The 15502-nt window shown below is 36.6% G+C and overlaps 1 protein-coding gene across 1 annotated transcript; it reads right to left on the reverse strand.

Annotated features, from left to right (window-relative positions):
* Nucleotides 1–243: 243 nt before the first annotated feature.
* LOC121430955 lies at nucleotides 244–5446 on the reverse strand. The gene is made up of 3 exons (XM_041628390.1): nucleotides 5279–5446; nucleotides 2492–2567; nucleotides 244–1235 (listed from the first exon to the last, which is right to left on the reverse strand). The coding sequence occupies exons 1-3, from the start codon at nucleotides 5430–5432 to the stop codon at nucleotides 350–352; spliced, it is 1116 nt and encodes a 371-aa protein (XP_041484324.1). The 5' UTR covers nucleotides 5433–5446; the 3' UTR covers nucleotides 244–349.
* Between the last annotated feature and the right edge of the window lie 10056 nt (nucleotides 5447–15502).

Here is a 15502-nt window from a genome sequence, read left to right on the forward strand (position 1 = left end):
ACATACACAGGTGACAAGTGTGACCTTCTAGCTCAGATTTTTTTAAAGTCAAACCAATGTTAACCAATCACTTTAACCATTTGATTGTGAATAGAAACACCAATGTTCAGAAAAGTTCGATCACGTTTTACTTTCCTTAGAAATGATATTATCAATAATTCCCGCAACAGATACGCAATACTCACAAGTAAGCCGATTAATAAAAAAAATATACCGTAAATATTAACTTTTTTGAGACTGAAGTTTCATTTACATACTAGGGCAGCCTTCTTCTCAGTGACCAACAATAATTTGAATGAGATAAATGTCTCCTCATCTGGGAGAGGCACATTTCGTAATTACTTCTATTTCACTTGATTTGAGCTTTCCGACCTTTATTCTGGACCAGCATCTGTTTGTTGTTGTAATGGTTGGTTGTGAGTTGCCGACTGATGCCCTGTTCCATGTCTTTTGACAATTCTAAGGGTTCGTTATAGTCGTGATCACTCTCATCATCACCATCATTGTTGTCATTTACGCTTGCATACTCGTTTTCATTCATCTCTTCTCTCGCAGGCATACCAGGGAATTCTGGGTAACAGTAGTCATCGGCTACGTCAACCCTGTCGTTATTACCAGATCCTTCATCTGCCGAATCTCCTTGATCTGGTATATTGGCGTAAGCGTATTCACCATCTCCATCATGGCCAGGTGCAAGGTCGCGAGTTTCCACAAGTTCGGATGGAATGTTGTGCATGTTGGCATCTAATGATTTCTCCATGATGTCCATGCTCACTCTAACATTTGTGGTTCCTTGTGGCAAGGGAGGCATATTGACCTCCACATTGTCATTGTCTATCAACTCAAGAAACTCCCTCGATCTTCTGCAACCTGTCGGCAATGTTCCGTTGATGTAAAGATTGTCTAGCTGCGTTAGAGGATTGTTACCTCTTTTATATTCCAATGTTTCTGCTTCGTGGAACCTGTCGGTTTCATCAACGTCATTTGTCTTAGTTCCAACCTCGTCGACGTCGATCTTTACGTATTCGCTTGGACCATCTTTAGGTCCGCTTGTGATGACCATTTCCGTCTCTTTGTTTTCGAATGAACCGGATTCTTCCTGTGGAAATATCTCGACAGGGGAAACCTTAAAGTCGGTCTTTGAGCCCATTCTCTTTGAGGAAAGCATTTGTTGGAGTTTCAGCGCTTTCATGCCAGGAGATGGACGATTCTTGCTCAAACGGGTCCACAATATCCTGTACAAATTTTCAGGGGAAAAAATGAAATGAAAGATTACATCGTATGTCACTTGTGGCGCAGCCTCATTTACCCTAGGTGGCCTTACGACTAGTCTAAAATAGCTGTTTTATTCATTTTTAACATGAACATTAGTTTTAACATTAACGACAGTATGTGAAAGTAACAACAAAGGGTGTTGTAATGACACTCATGGGTGCTGAAGTAACACTGTAAATTCAACGCCGGAGTAATGAAAAGATTGGTGTGGTCCTCTTTGAACACCAGTCAACGTCACAGTATTCTTTGTTGTTGTTTTTTTTATAATGGCAATCAGCCCTTATGATCTGTTCTCCCAGCGGGCCATGGGAAACATGAAATATAATGTCATTATTACCCTCCCCCCTTCCATTCCTAAACGTCGATTACCGGACAAAAAGGCAGATGGACACATTGTTTGAAGTTTTTGGTAAGAGTTGACCGGGATTCGAGCCCACGACCTCCCGTTCATGATGAGGCGTGCGCTCTACATTGTTAGAAAATTTATCCTTAAAATAAAAGAAGTTCCTGCAGCAGAGTCTCGAGAACACCTGCAATCTTACCAGATTGCGCAATCTTGCATTATATCATGTAAAATTACAGGAAATTTGCATTTGGTGTATGGAACCTTACAAATTTCTTTAAATAAAACAAAATTTCCCACTTTATAAACAGACCTGTTCTGTTAAATTGTAGAAACATTCCTGTTTTATGAATTTACAGAATGATTCTGTTATTGCTTTCTGCAAAATCTTTTTTCTTCCTGTAAAATCAGGTTTTGTAATAGTATACACTCATTATTATACGTTAGATTGATATTCAGCAAGTCCGTAGCGAAATCATACATGAAATATCAGCGAAAGTATTCTTTGGAAGGGCCGTCGAAGCGCCGTGGTGTAGCGGTTCTGACTCTCGCCTTGTAATCAAAGGGTCGTTTGTTTGAATCCCACTTTATGGCCTAGCGCCCTTTGGCAAGGCTTCAATCCACAATTTGCCACTCTCACCCAGGTGCAATTGGGTACCGGTATGAAACAATCGTCATTGTGGTTGGTTTAGCAACAGTGTGTGCCTAACAGGCTGATATAAGCTTTGAATCCAGTGAGCGGGTAATAATGATTGTGAAGCGCATTGAGCAGTCGTAGATGGATAAAACGATGATATGTAAAAGTCAATTATTATTATCATTGTTATTATTATTATTATTATGAATAATGAGTGATGATATTTTTCTTCTTACCAGATGAATAGAACCATCAGGAGCGTAAGGGCGATTATTCCAACCAAGGCAAGCGTCACAGTGAGTCCTAATGTGACTGTATAGAAATATAAAATTAAAATAGAATTTAAGTAATTCAATTTAAGTGTTTGTTGGTTCAACTCGAGAAAGCATGAATTCTACAGAAATATAATACAGGCACTGTATGAGCTGTTATTCAAACAAAAAATCCAAGATTTTTAGGTTCATCTGTGTTAAATCATTCTTGATTATACAGAGAATTCAAATTCCAGCTCATTCCTGGGAAATTCTGCTGATTCGCGAGGTTACGAGTGGACCTGTCGCATTTGCTTCTGTATAATGACACGCCATTGAATTATCTTGCGCTGATGACATCAAGGGCGGAAATCTCCCCAAAGGTAGGGAGGAGAAGCTAAAGGAAAAAAGGAACCACCCCAAATTAAAGATCATTAAAAAAATGTTTTATTTGATAAACTCGTCCAAAATACAAAATACATGTTCTATTTCGATTTTGAATTATGTATTCCTTTCCATTATAAAAGACCACAAATATTAGGGTGGACAATTGATATTGTGTCCCCCACCCCTACTATTTTGGGTAGGGGGCGTTCCCCTGTCCCCCTGGGATTTCCGCCCATGGATGACATCATAATCCCATAGCGCTCACCTTCAAATGATAAAGGATTAAGCGTTAAAGGGGAAGTTCACCCTGACGAAAAGTTTATTGTAAAAATAGCAGAAAAAATAATAAAAAAATATTGCTGAATGTTTGAGAAAAATTCTTCAAATAATTAAAAAGTTATTAAAATTCAATTATTTGATTTGTGACGTCATATGCGAGCAGCATTCCTACATAGCGAATGGTAAAAAATCAATGAAATGTCATTTTCTCAGAAAATTGAAAATGGTTTTCACTGTAACTTTTGTATATCAATAGACAAATCATTTCACACCCGATCATGAAAAGAAACAAAATTAAGTCATCAGGAACCATACAAAATTTGAAATTCATACATTTTATATTACATAACACATGGGGCAGCTGCTCGTTTATGACGTCACAAATCCAAAATTTTGAACTCTAATAGCTTTCTTACTCTTTAACGGATTTTCCTCAAACCTTCACCAATATTTTTTACTATTTTTTCTGCTATTTTTACAACAATGTTTTCTTCAGGGTGAACTTCCCCTTTAATGGAGTTGTCAGAGATGCGCCACCTACAGATCACCAGATGAAAGGCAGTGGCTTCAGCCTTTAAGAAGATGGCGGTGCGTTGAAGTCATGCTTAAAGGACAAGTCCACCCCAACAAAAAGTTGATTCGAATAGAAAGAGAGAAATCCAACAAGCATAACACTGAAGATGTCATCAAAATCGGATGTAAAATAAGAAAGTTATGATATTTTTCGCTTAATTTCACAAAACGGTTATATTCACATCCTTGTCGGCGTGCAAATGAGGAGACTGATGACATCACTCATTCACTATTTCTTTTGCATTTTATTTATGAAATATGAAATATTCCAATTTTTTCCCTATTGTGTAAAACAACTATTTATTCCTCCCTGAACATGTGCAATTCGCATTGTTTAATACTTCATGGTTCAATCAAGTTGGTCCTTATTGTCCTTGAAAGGGCGAGCGAAGCGAGCCATTTCAGCCACAGTAGAACTAGTCTGCTATGCAGACTCCTTGAATCAGCTGTGGTACACACACTGCAGATGTGGGTCTACATTTGTAGACTACTTCCTATACTGATCAGGTGCCTTTTTCCCAAAGAATTCAGCTCTGGTTACTTTGCCATCATGGCAACTACCAAACAAACCTAGTCTGTGATTGGCTGCTGAGCCCTGTTACCATGGTAGTTACCATAATGACAAAGTTAGTATAGTTGTAACTCTTCATGAAACGGGCCCCTAGCCTGGAGGTGCCTGCTCTCAGGCGCAAGTACAGGATTTTAAACTTTATGGAGCAGAATTTATTTTCTACAGGGAAGACCTGACACCCCCCCCCCCCCCCCCTCCTCCCCTCGATCCTCCATTGACCCATTTGGTAAATCAACCATAACGACCAAAATTCATTTTATTTCACTTTTCGCTGTTTGTACATTTAGTATTTTGATGTTCATGCCCAACTCATAATACGAGTGCACTCACTCGTTCAGTATCTTCCTCAAAATGTCTTCTATTTTTCATCGGTTGTTGTCCTTGAATTCTAATTAAATTCATTTACAATTATTTATAGAACATCACTGATTTCATTTCATTCCCAAGGCAAGCATATTTTCCCGATGTATATGGACATGAAATGGACATGGACATGAAACTTTTAATCCAATGATACAAAAAAGGGTTTTTTTATTTAATAGTGTTGGGATTCAAGAAAAGAAGAAAGTAAATGATCATGTGAATATCATAATACTTTGAAATTCATTAAATGTTGATAAATGTCATAAACTTGATCTGTTTGTTTTCCGAGATTCCGGAAGTAAGAGTTTCATATCTATATGTAATTTGCGAATCTTCACTGATAAAGTCACTAGAATTGGATTTCAAACATTCTCATGAAATGGGTGTGATAATAATTTACTAAAAAGGTCAAAAAAGATGTAAACGTATATGCTTTATTTTCAAATTTAATTGAAAAATGGACTAGTTGTTTTGGACACGGATGATATTGCAATGATTGAAAACAAATGATAAGAAGAAGTCAGAACAATGATTTTATACACGATGGAACACGCTTGGCATAAACAATTATAAGAGAGGAATAATCATTTTACTATTACCAGACGAGAGCGTATTGGCCTTCTGTTCGAGAGTTGTCTGTGTCGATGATGTCGAAAAAGGCGCCGTCGATGGTGGCGCTGAAGATGGCGTCGACTGAGATGGCGTCGAAGACGGCGCCGAAGTCAGTGTCGATGAAGGATTGAATGTAGTCATAGACGAGACCAGCCCTATGATATAATACAAATAGTCAGAGATTAGAACAAAATAAATCTCATATCCACCCCCCCCCACAAAATAAGAAATCAGTCAATAAATTCATACTAACGGTCAACGTAACATTGCACACAGGTTTCCAAATACATTCAATACACAATTCAATTATTTATTCAAGGTTAATTGATGTGAACCCTAACATTCATGAATTATCATCAAAGTAGATCAATAATGGCGCATATGAATGCAAAATTGGCGTCAAAGGGGATAGGAGCAGTATCTCTTTGATGAGAAGAATAAAGAGAAGGGAGCTAAGATGGAAGAAGATGAAGAAAAAAGGAAGAATAATATTACAGTGGAAGATCTTCGTCTGTATTTTTCCTGTTACTGGGAAATACACATGACGTCACATTAGGTCGTCTCCCCCCCCCGCCCCCCCCCCCATCAAAAACTTGTTGCCGCCCTGCATAAATGATAAAGATATTCACAACAGCTAATGATAATTACACCCGTGGTAATTACATTAACCTTATTTTAATCCACGCTAATTAATCTAGTGTTTTGTTTACTTTGCAATTGCATATTAATAAGAAGTTTCCACTTATTTTTGCAAGAATTAATTTTCGGCGTACTTCTTGGCAAAGTAGATTAGAGAGGCGGCTATTCAATTCGTAATTTGTAAAAAAAAAATGTCTAAAAACAAGCAACTTACAAAGATATATAAACTGTATATAGGAGTAGGAATTAGCACAATTTTTGCAAAAGAATTACGTGGAGTATAAAAGAATAATAATCTGACGCTCAAAGTTCAAAGCCAACGGACTGGGCTTGATTCCAGGTGGCGCAACCATTTTTTTTTTCAATCAACGTTTTTCATTATGGACAGTTCTCGGGAGCTTGATTAAAGTATGCAACAATCTCCAATTCCTTGTTGAATCTTCTTTTTTAGAATGTCTGTTCTCTTTATATATATTTCATTTTCAATTAACACACTGCATTTTTTTATAGAAAGCTGTGGAAGAGGGGGCGCAGTGTACAAGCCCCTCGTCACATCAGTCCCCTCCATGCCACATGTCCAAAGATAAAACATTATAAATTTTGAACTAATGTATGATTTACAGTGCGACTATTTTATCAAGTGTCAATGTTTTCATCCATTTCATTGTACAAAGCATGCCAGGGGCGGCGATTCTGGGGGCGGGGCACAGCCCCCTCCCACTTTTTTACGCAAGAAAAATGCCCCCTCACGAACGTGTAATGTGCCCCTTTCACCTGAGGTGGACATGTTTTAGGTGTTACCCAGTGCCCTTTCTTGCGTAAGTGCCAATTTTTATAGCAAAGTGCCCCCACTCGATCGTGTTCTACCCGTTTCACCTGAGAAGGCCCTGATTTATGGGTTAGAAAGTGCCATTTCTCGAATCTTTGCCAATTTTAAACGAAAGATGCCCCCTCACGAACGTGTTCTTTCCCCCTGTTAACATGAGAAGGACCCGTTTTATGTGTGAGCCCTTTCTCTTATCAGTGCCCCTTTTTATCCAAGAAAGATGCCCCTCACCGACGTGTTCTGTGCCCCTTTCTCCTGAGAAGGACCCATTTTACGTGTTAACGAGTGTCCCTTTGAAACAAGAAAACAATATTCTCATTTTTATATGTTACTCCAAAACTTGTAAGGATAATCCAGAGTCTTTGGGGTGCGGTAGAAACACGTACAGATGTGTGGCTCTTGCCCCCTCCCCAAATTTTTCACGACCAAGTCAAAAAAGGCAAGAGAGAGAGAGAGAGAAGAGAAGTATATGATATTTTTTTAATATTAGTTGCCAAAATATATCACAAGATTGGATTTTTCGTTATAGAATTGTCAAAATTGTTGCTCGGTCGCTTCGTATAAATTTACTTGATACGACATATAGCCCCTCAAAATGCTTGCCCCATTGCGCTGTAGATGAAAGGTAGCACCGCGCATCCGGTGGGATTGACTTTTCGTAGCTGATTGCGAAGATTCTTGAGCCGCACAAATCTCTTCTCTCCAATTGCCATGACTGACTTCAAGATCTGATAAGATCTGCTACGATCTCTACGATTACTCTACGAATTAGAACACGGTTTCAATCGTGTCGCGAATTATGACAGTGGGGAGAAACACATTCCCCTCCCCTTTATCCTACACAAGCATGACAAGAAACACACAAACATACACACCCATTTGCACAGACACAGACATGGGTGGTGGCCCCTTGTGACGCGGAGACGTGCCCCCACCCCCTCTCTTTCGCTATCTGTCTCTCTCTCGCACACACACCCTATCACACACCCTCACACACACACACACACACACCATCACACACGAAATCACCGCCAGCACCACCAAAATAGAAAAAAATACGCGTAGAATTTTCTTTCTATCCGGTTTATAATAATTCATCTGAATTGCATTTCCTTGTTCTTGTTTATATGTTTTACTTCCTTGCTTTATTCATTTTTTTATTCAACACAAATTTGTTTTGATTTATAACTTACGAAACCTTTTTTGACCTCGGCTACTTCATTTATTTCTTCGTCTATGTATTAGCATTCCAGGATCTTCCAATTATCAAATAGTTATGAATTATGTTGATTTGCTGAAAACGTGTTTGATTGGATATAATGCTTTTCATTGTACCTCAGTCACATTTACCCTACGGCGGTCGTACGGTGATTCGAAAGCAGCCAATTAATTCATTTTCATTCAAACGACCTATTATGTTAATGGTACAAAATGTGGAAATGTGGCTGAGGTATATACGCGGAAAGTAAAATTAATGCATTAGTAAACAAGCAGAATTCTGAATCCGTAGCAAACTATATATAAATCTTCATCTGTTCATCAAGTATTAGTTACATGGGCCGCAGATCAGAGCCCCCCCCCCCTCCCACACACACACACACACACACACGTTTTTATACCATGTACAAAATATGAAAATGACCATCAAATCGAGACTTGCATGGATGTCAAGCAACCCCCCCCCCCCCCTCCAAACAAACCACCACCACCACTTTCAAAATCGTCCAGCGGCCCCTGCATGCTGCCTTCTGTAAAATATCGAAGACGGCATTTGCTTTAAAAAAAAACATAACCTAAGCAAGGGCAGAAATCTCAGGGGGACACGTCCCCCTACCCAAAATAGTAGGGGGGACACAATATCAAATGTCCCCCCTACTCTTTGGTCTTTTATGATGAAAATGAATACGTCATTCACCTTTTTGTTGATATTATTTTATTTCATAGATTTTTTTGTGGGGGGGCTTGTCAAATTTTCCAGCCCCTGATCCCCCTATCTTTGGGGAGAGATTTCCGCCCTTGAACCTAAAACAAATATTAAGACCACTTTCAATGTCTATATTTTTCTGGTCGCGGGTGCGCAGAAGAGAAATTCGTATTTTCGCAGTCACTTCACAGACGTTATGGAACTCACCAATTTCTTTAAAAATGCAAGTCAAATCACAATGAACAGCTGAGAGGTCTTTGTCGAAAGTTGGTGGGTCGGGACAACAGATCGTCTTAAGATTTGGACTGGACGGAAAATTGCAGATATGTGGTTCGTCCAGAGTCCAGGACGACACTGCTGATTTGATGAACAGATTTCCGACAATGACTGTTTTGTCATTGAAGGGCTCTTGACAATAGATATAACCTGTGTTATAGAAAGCGTCTGCATAATGATTGCGGAAATTCCCTAATGTGACGAGGGGTCCCTTGAGTGTGCGTTGCGGGCATTGTAATGGGTGGGATAGTACAAGTGAACTTCTACATGACAAAACTTGGTAGGTTGAACGTAAATTTCATGAAAGGGTCTACTTTTTGGAGCAGCTTCGGGATTTCATAAATCATCTTTTTTTTCAATTCAATTCAATTCAATCCTTATGAGGAAGCACAGAAAATATTGACAGTTTCGTTAGAATTTTCTGACAAAAGATACCCAAAAAATTGTTTACTGCCCATAAAAAGAGTGTTATCAAAATATCATTCAGCAATGGATGAATAGGAGACATTGTACTTGTGTATCGCGAAAATCTGCTGAGCAAAATATTTATACACAAACATGCCCGGAAAAATGTATTAATAAAAAATGCTTGGGTATAAGCATGAAACGTGGATTACGCAATGGCTGTAATGAATAGTATTGAATTTACTGAATTATGTGAAAAACTATTGACAATCACACTTTACATCCCGTTATTAGAATGTTTTGATGATAATCATTGAATATCATTATTCGTACAATATTAGAGAGCAATTTAAAAAATCAAATTGTCGTTAAATCGTTTTGAATATCAACTGATATATATCGAATATTTCCTTTTGTTATTTTTCTGTCCGGTCAGATATGGAGTTTACCGACACCCCCCCCCCCCCCCGTCTCTCTCTCTCTCTCTCTCCCTCTTCTCTCCCTCCCTCTCTTTCTCTTTCTCTCTCTCCCTCTTTCTATCTATTTATCTATATTCTAAGGACACACATGTATATCATTTGATAATATACTAGTTAAAAATCATCATCTTCAATATTACAATGAAAATAATAGCAATGATGATAACATTGATAATGATAACAATGATAGTGCTATTGAAATAGATGACGATGGAGGCGATAATAGTAATGATATGGTTTAGGTAATGATAATTGCAATTATGATAATAATAATAAGCAACAAAAAATGATAATGATGAATATCTATTCTGATCGATAGTTACATGTGTTATACGAAAAAAAGGCGATGAATACGACACAATCATATCCGCCTATGCCTAATCATAATACTATTGACAAATCAATATGTGAGTCATTAATAGGCATTAATAAAAAAAGACCCAAAATATTCGCATGATTGCATTAGGATTATACAGCATACACACTAAATGAAAATATGCATCCTAACCCACACATTGGAAGATATTGGTGTAATATTCCACCCTAATGATAAAAAACTGTGTAAAACAACTTTTTTGCTAATTTTGCACCCGAAAATGTTTGAAAAAAAATATTTCATATAAAAAATGCCAAAAAATAAGTGGGGGTATGACATCATTAGATTGTTCACTACATATTCATGAATACATGCATTGTTTAACCAGAATTATGCTAAACTTTAATCTGTAAACTTTCTTATCATTTTCACTATTTATTTGGTTATGAAAACACGTACAAAAATTGTACAATGTAAATACAAAAATACAATTCGAAATTTTCCGAACTGATCACATATCCAGTGTTGTGTTTGTCTGATTATTATGTTCCAAATATATCATTATCAGCCTGGTAGCATAATAGCACGCATTAGCACATCACGTGCCATTTTACCAACTGTAGGGAGCAAATTGACCCCAATTTCACAGTGTACAATCCGAAGTGATGTATTTGTTTAGAATGACTTACTAACTTTTACTGACATAGAATCCTATGTGATATGTTTGTTTTAAATTACTTACTAGCTTTCACTGACACCATAACCACGATAACCATGGTTGATATAAACAGCCTCCTCATCCGCGCCATATTGTCCTCTTTGAGTTCCTCTTGATTCTAGAGACTCCAGAAACTGTTTCTTATTAAAAGCAAACTGAACCGAAGTTTGAGGGATTGAAACGAAAAATCCCCGTCAATACGTCATCAATGTCATGGATAATCGTCGTGTCATAATCAGGATTCCGCAGGAGTAATAAATAATTAAGATTCAAATCTGAAGGATTCGCTGAAAATAATATCTAATCGCTCTTCCAATCCGATCGTATAAGGCCCAAATGATTATCTTAAAGACAATTTGTCAATGGTACAGGGAAAAAAAGATTCCATCAGGAGATGCGATTGAAAGAGACTAACCATATCCCTTGTTTTTGTTTTTTGTCCACAATGAAAAGTTGTGAACAAATATGAATTACTGCCATAACAACGACAACACATTCGTCTGTGCCAATAATAGATTTTCCATGTAACTGCCTCTCAGTTGTGCTCAAAACCTCGGATATTTATTGATATAGATGTCATGGTCTAGTAACCCAACCAGAGAATTTGGATGTCGTATTTCCTCATTTCGGTTGATTATAGTCATGAAAGGTATACTTGCGAAGCATGAACATCACGCAAAAGGTTTAACCTTTCATAATTATGGGCCATATTTCTACTCCGAGTTCATAATTTTGTTCTCATCCGGTATTTGTCATTCGTTGTATAATCCAGGGGTAGGGGTGAGAAATATTGAGGACTGTACCCTCAATGATCGGGGTAATAATATGCGGAACTTTATCATTATTATTTTTAGTAGTAGTAGTAGTAGTAGTAGTAGTAGTATTGTTGTTTTTATTATTATCGTCATCATCATCACCATCATCATCGTCATCATTGTTATTATCTTTATTATTGTTTGTGTAAATCACATTCTGAAACTTTCGTATGCAGGGATTTATGTTTATATGTTTCCATTTCAAATTTGTAGATTCTCAACAAGCAATGCATGTCGTACATGGTTTTGAAATGACATCTCAACATGATCTACCCTTCAGGCTGAACTTCCATTTCCCGGGCGTTAACACTGAAGTTAGATACTAGTACATATTTCTTCAGATTCTTAATGGATATTCATGCTGGCGATATCTTTTATTTAATTGAACCAAAGAAAAAGCTGAAGAAAACATGAAGAGAAATAATATATTGTTTAAGATTCACTGAAAACTTATCGAGGATTTTTTAATATAAATGTTGTGGTGTCATATGCGTAGCACCCCCCCCCCTTCCCTCCCTCATATTATCATGCAATATAAATTACAAAGTCCCAATCGGTAATTATGCATGACGACTGAACATATTTTTCTTCTAGCAGCGGTGTATGATGACATATGCACAAAAAAAAACATTCTTAATTTTCTGAGAAATATGCAGTTTATGGAGTAGATATTTTTATTGCCTAATGGGCATGATGGTGGCTGCTCAAGCGACAAAAGCAAAAACTTATAACACCGATAACTCTGTTAATCTTTGATCGATGCTCTCTTAACATCTGAAGACATACAAGCAAAGCTTATTAAAAGTAAAGAGGAAGAAATGAGAGCGCTGTGTGCTAGATTGTAATCGAAAGAAAAAAAACCACAACACTGAAAATGTGGAACACCTAAAGCAATTGATACCATTTAAATTCGTAAGAAGAAGAAGGAAGGGATGGATTCATCCTGTTTTACACACGTGGGGTAGGGTGATCTATGCAAACACTGTAGACGGCCCTCTTTTCTGTCTTTTCCCCTCTCTTTCTTTCTTTCTTTCTTTATTTATTTCTTTATTTCTTTCTTTCCTTCCTTCCTTCCTTCCTTCCTTTGTTTTTTTTCTTTTATTAATTTCTTTATTTTTTTCTCTTTTATTTCCTTTTTCATCTCTTTGTTTCCTCCTTTTCTGGTTGTTATGTGTTTTGTTTTGTTTTTGTATTGTGTTGTATCGTTTTGTTTTGTTTGTGGGCTTGTCTGTGCAGAAGGGGATGAGCCCGATTTCGTTTCATTAGGATGTATGTGTGTGGTGGGGGAGAGAGCACTCGACCCTTTCTATTCATTCAGTTTCATTAATCATTGATGTGATTTTTTCTGCATATCTATTAACATTAAAACTTGACTGTGAATTTGGTTATAAATAGCTGTTTTTTATATGTTTAAGAATAATTGGCCACCTGTATGAAAATGTCATAATACTCTGATTTTTGTAATATTTTTTGCATTATGAATGATTCGTCTTTATGAACAGTGCTTTCTTAATTAATACTGTAACATTTTGCAATGTACCATTTCTTGTATGACTTGAACTAAATTAATTTGATGAATAATATTTCACAAAAACACAAAACACAAAAATCTTAATCAGTGTTATGTAAAAATATATATATGTAGCTCTTCCACTGTTCTCTTTAAGGAATAGACCATGAAAACTATAATTAGTATACATCAGTAACATTGATCAATGAGTATGAACCAATAAGCATGTTCCGTTTTTATTTAAACAAACTTCACGCCAGAGTGATATCACCTGATATATGATAATCCCGATGAACCACCAATAGAGAATAATAGCTACGTGACATCAATTAACATATTATTGTAGATAGGCTTGCTTGAAGGTATTTCCCCTTTAGACTTCAGAAACCCCAGAAGTTTCTTAGAAGGGAGTATGTTTCATTGTTTGCAGCCTATTCAAATGTTACAGAAATGTTTTAAAGACATGGTAAAGAGGAAGTATGAATGAGATAGAGAATGACTGATAGAAGTATGAATGAGAATGACCTTATTATCCTACCATCCCTGCTTGTCATCTAAAGTCCACAATAGCTTACTCCAGTATATCCCTCTTTTTCCTTCACAAAATCCATACCTCCCGTTCTAAGTCTCTTGAAATTTCCCAACATCGGATCTATGATTACATACATTTACATTCCGTCTGGAACACAGGAGTCTCCAAAAAAGTGGAGGGATCAGTTAAGAGAGAGATAGAGTATGAGAGAGGGGCAAGTGGTTGAGGAGAAGGAAGGGGGCGAGACAATGGCCCGTATTCTGAAGTCAGTTTTAACTTAAACACAGGTTTAAAGTTGTAGTTTAAGTACATTTATGGGAAGCCAAAAGTATCAAAATTTGTATTAAGTTGTATGTTTCTATGTGTTCTTTCCTGATTCATCAATGGTGAAGACAATATCTATTTATACTTCCTAGACAATCATGAATGATTTGAGAGCCAATCGAGCTGAAATATGATATCTCTACTGTTAGTGAATGATGTAAAAATTGGCTATCCATACTTAAACCACAACTTCAACCTGAGTTAAGTTAAACCTGCTATCAGAATACGGGCCATTATGTTTAAGGATTGATTGACTGATTGATTGATTGATTGATTGATTGATTGATTGATTGATTGATTGATTGATTGATTGATTGATTGATTGATTGATTGATTGATTTATTGATTGATTGATTGATTGATTGATTGATTGATTGATTGATTGATTGATTGATTGATTGATTGATTGATTGATTGATTGATTGATTGATTGATTGATTGATTGATTGATTGATTTTATTCGTCAAGAATATCACAGGAGATTACAATGAAATCGAAGAATACCTTGACAGGATAGCCCATGAAAGCCGAGAGGCTTATTTCCAATGGGGTCCTATAGTTAGTATAAAACATTAACATATTGTAACAAATAGTATAAACTACGACAAGTACTGGAATATGGTAACAAAAATAATAATGAAATACATAAATACATATCCATCAGTCAAATAATATGCAAACATCCGAAGCAAACAACAATCTTCCTAATATATGAAACAACATTATATTTTAACATACCCTACATTATCTACAATACTAGAAACCAACTGTACAAAATGTGTGATTTTTACTGGTTATACTGCTATCGAGTAGCTTCCAGTTTTAGGTGCTTCTTTAATGCATTCTTAATGACTGCTTTTACTTGATTAGGAAGAGCATTCCAAGATTGGATGCCATTAAAATGAAAAGTGTTCCCTATGTGTCCTTCACGTTTTGGTGAAGGACGAACATATGAGGGGAAAAACATATCTTTACTGACAAAAAATGATTCCAAATGTATTAGTGAAGGTTTGAGGAGAGTCCGTTAAAGATTATTTCTTCGAATTTTAAGTTTTGCATTTGTGACGTCATAAGCGAGCAGCTGTCTCATATGTAATGTAATATGAAATGCATTAATGTCATTTTTCCAATGGTTCCTGATTACTTATTTTTGTTTTCTATTCACGATCGGGTGTGAAATGATTCGTCTATTGATACACAAAAGGTACGGTAATAACCATTTCCAATTTTCTGAGAAAAAGGCATTTCAATATTTTTATTTATCATTCGCTATGTAGGAATGCTGCTCGCATAATTATGACGTCTCAAATCAAATAATTAACATTCTAAGCTTTTTAATTCTTTAATGGATTTTTGTAAAACTGTCGACAATATTTTTCATTATTTTTCTGCGTTTTTTTTTTTACAACAAGCATTTTGCCAGGATGAACTTCCCCTGTATAGCCTC

This window comes from Lytechinus variegatus, chromosome 17 (assembly GCF_018143015.1).
Source record: "Lytechinus variegatus isolate NC3 chromosome 17, Lvar_3.0, whole genome shotgun sequence".
Lineage (NCBI taxonomy): Eukaryota > Metazoa > Echinodermata > Echinoidea > Temnopleuroida > Toxopneustidae > Lytechinus > Lytechinus variegatus.

What these genes read in the sequence shown, in the direction of transcription:
- LOC121430955 (XM_041628390.1), bottom strand. Translation starts at nt 5,432, where the DNA reads ATGACTACATTCAATCCTTCATCGACACTGACTTCGGCGCCGTCTTCG. An exon ending in GGCCAATACGCTCTCGTCTG is followed by an intron (nt 2,568 to 5,278) that starts GTAATAGTAAAA and finishes ATTTCTATACAG; the next exon opens with TCACATTAGGACTCACTGTG. An exon ending in CTGATGGTTCTATTCATCTG is followed by an intron (nt 1,236 to 2,491) that starts GTAAGAAGAAAA and finishes AAATTTGTACAG; the next exon opens with GATATTGTGGACCCGTTTGA.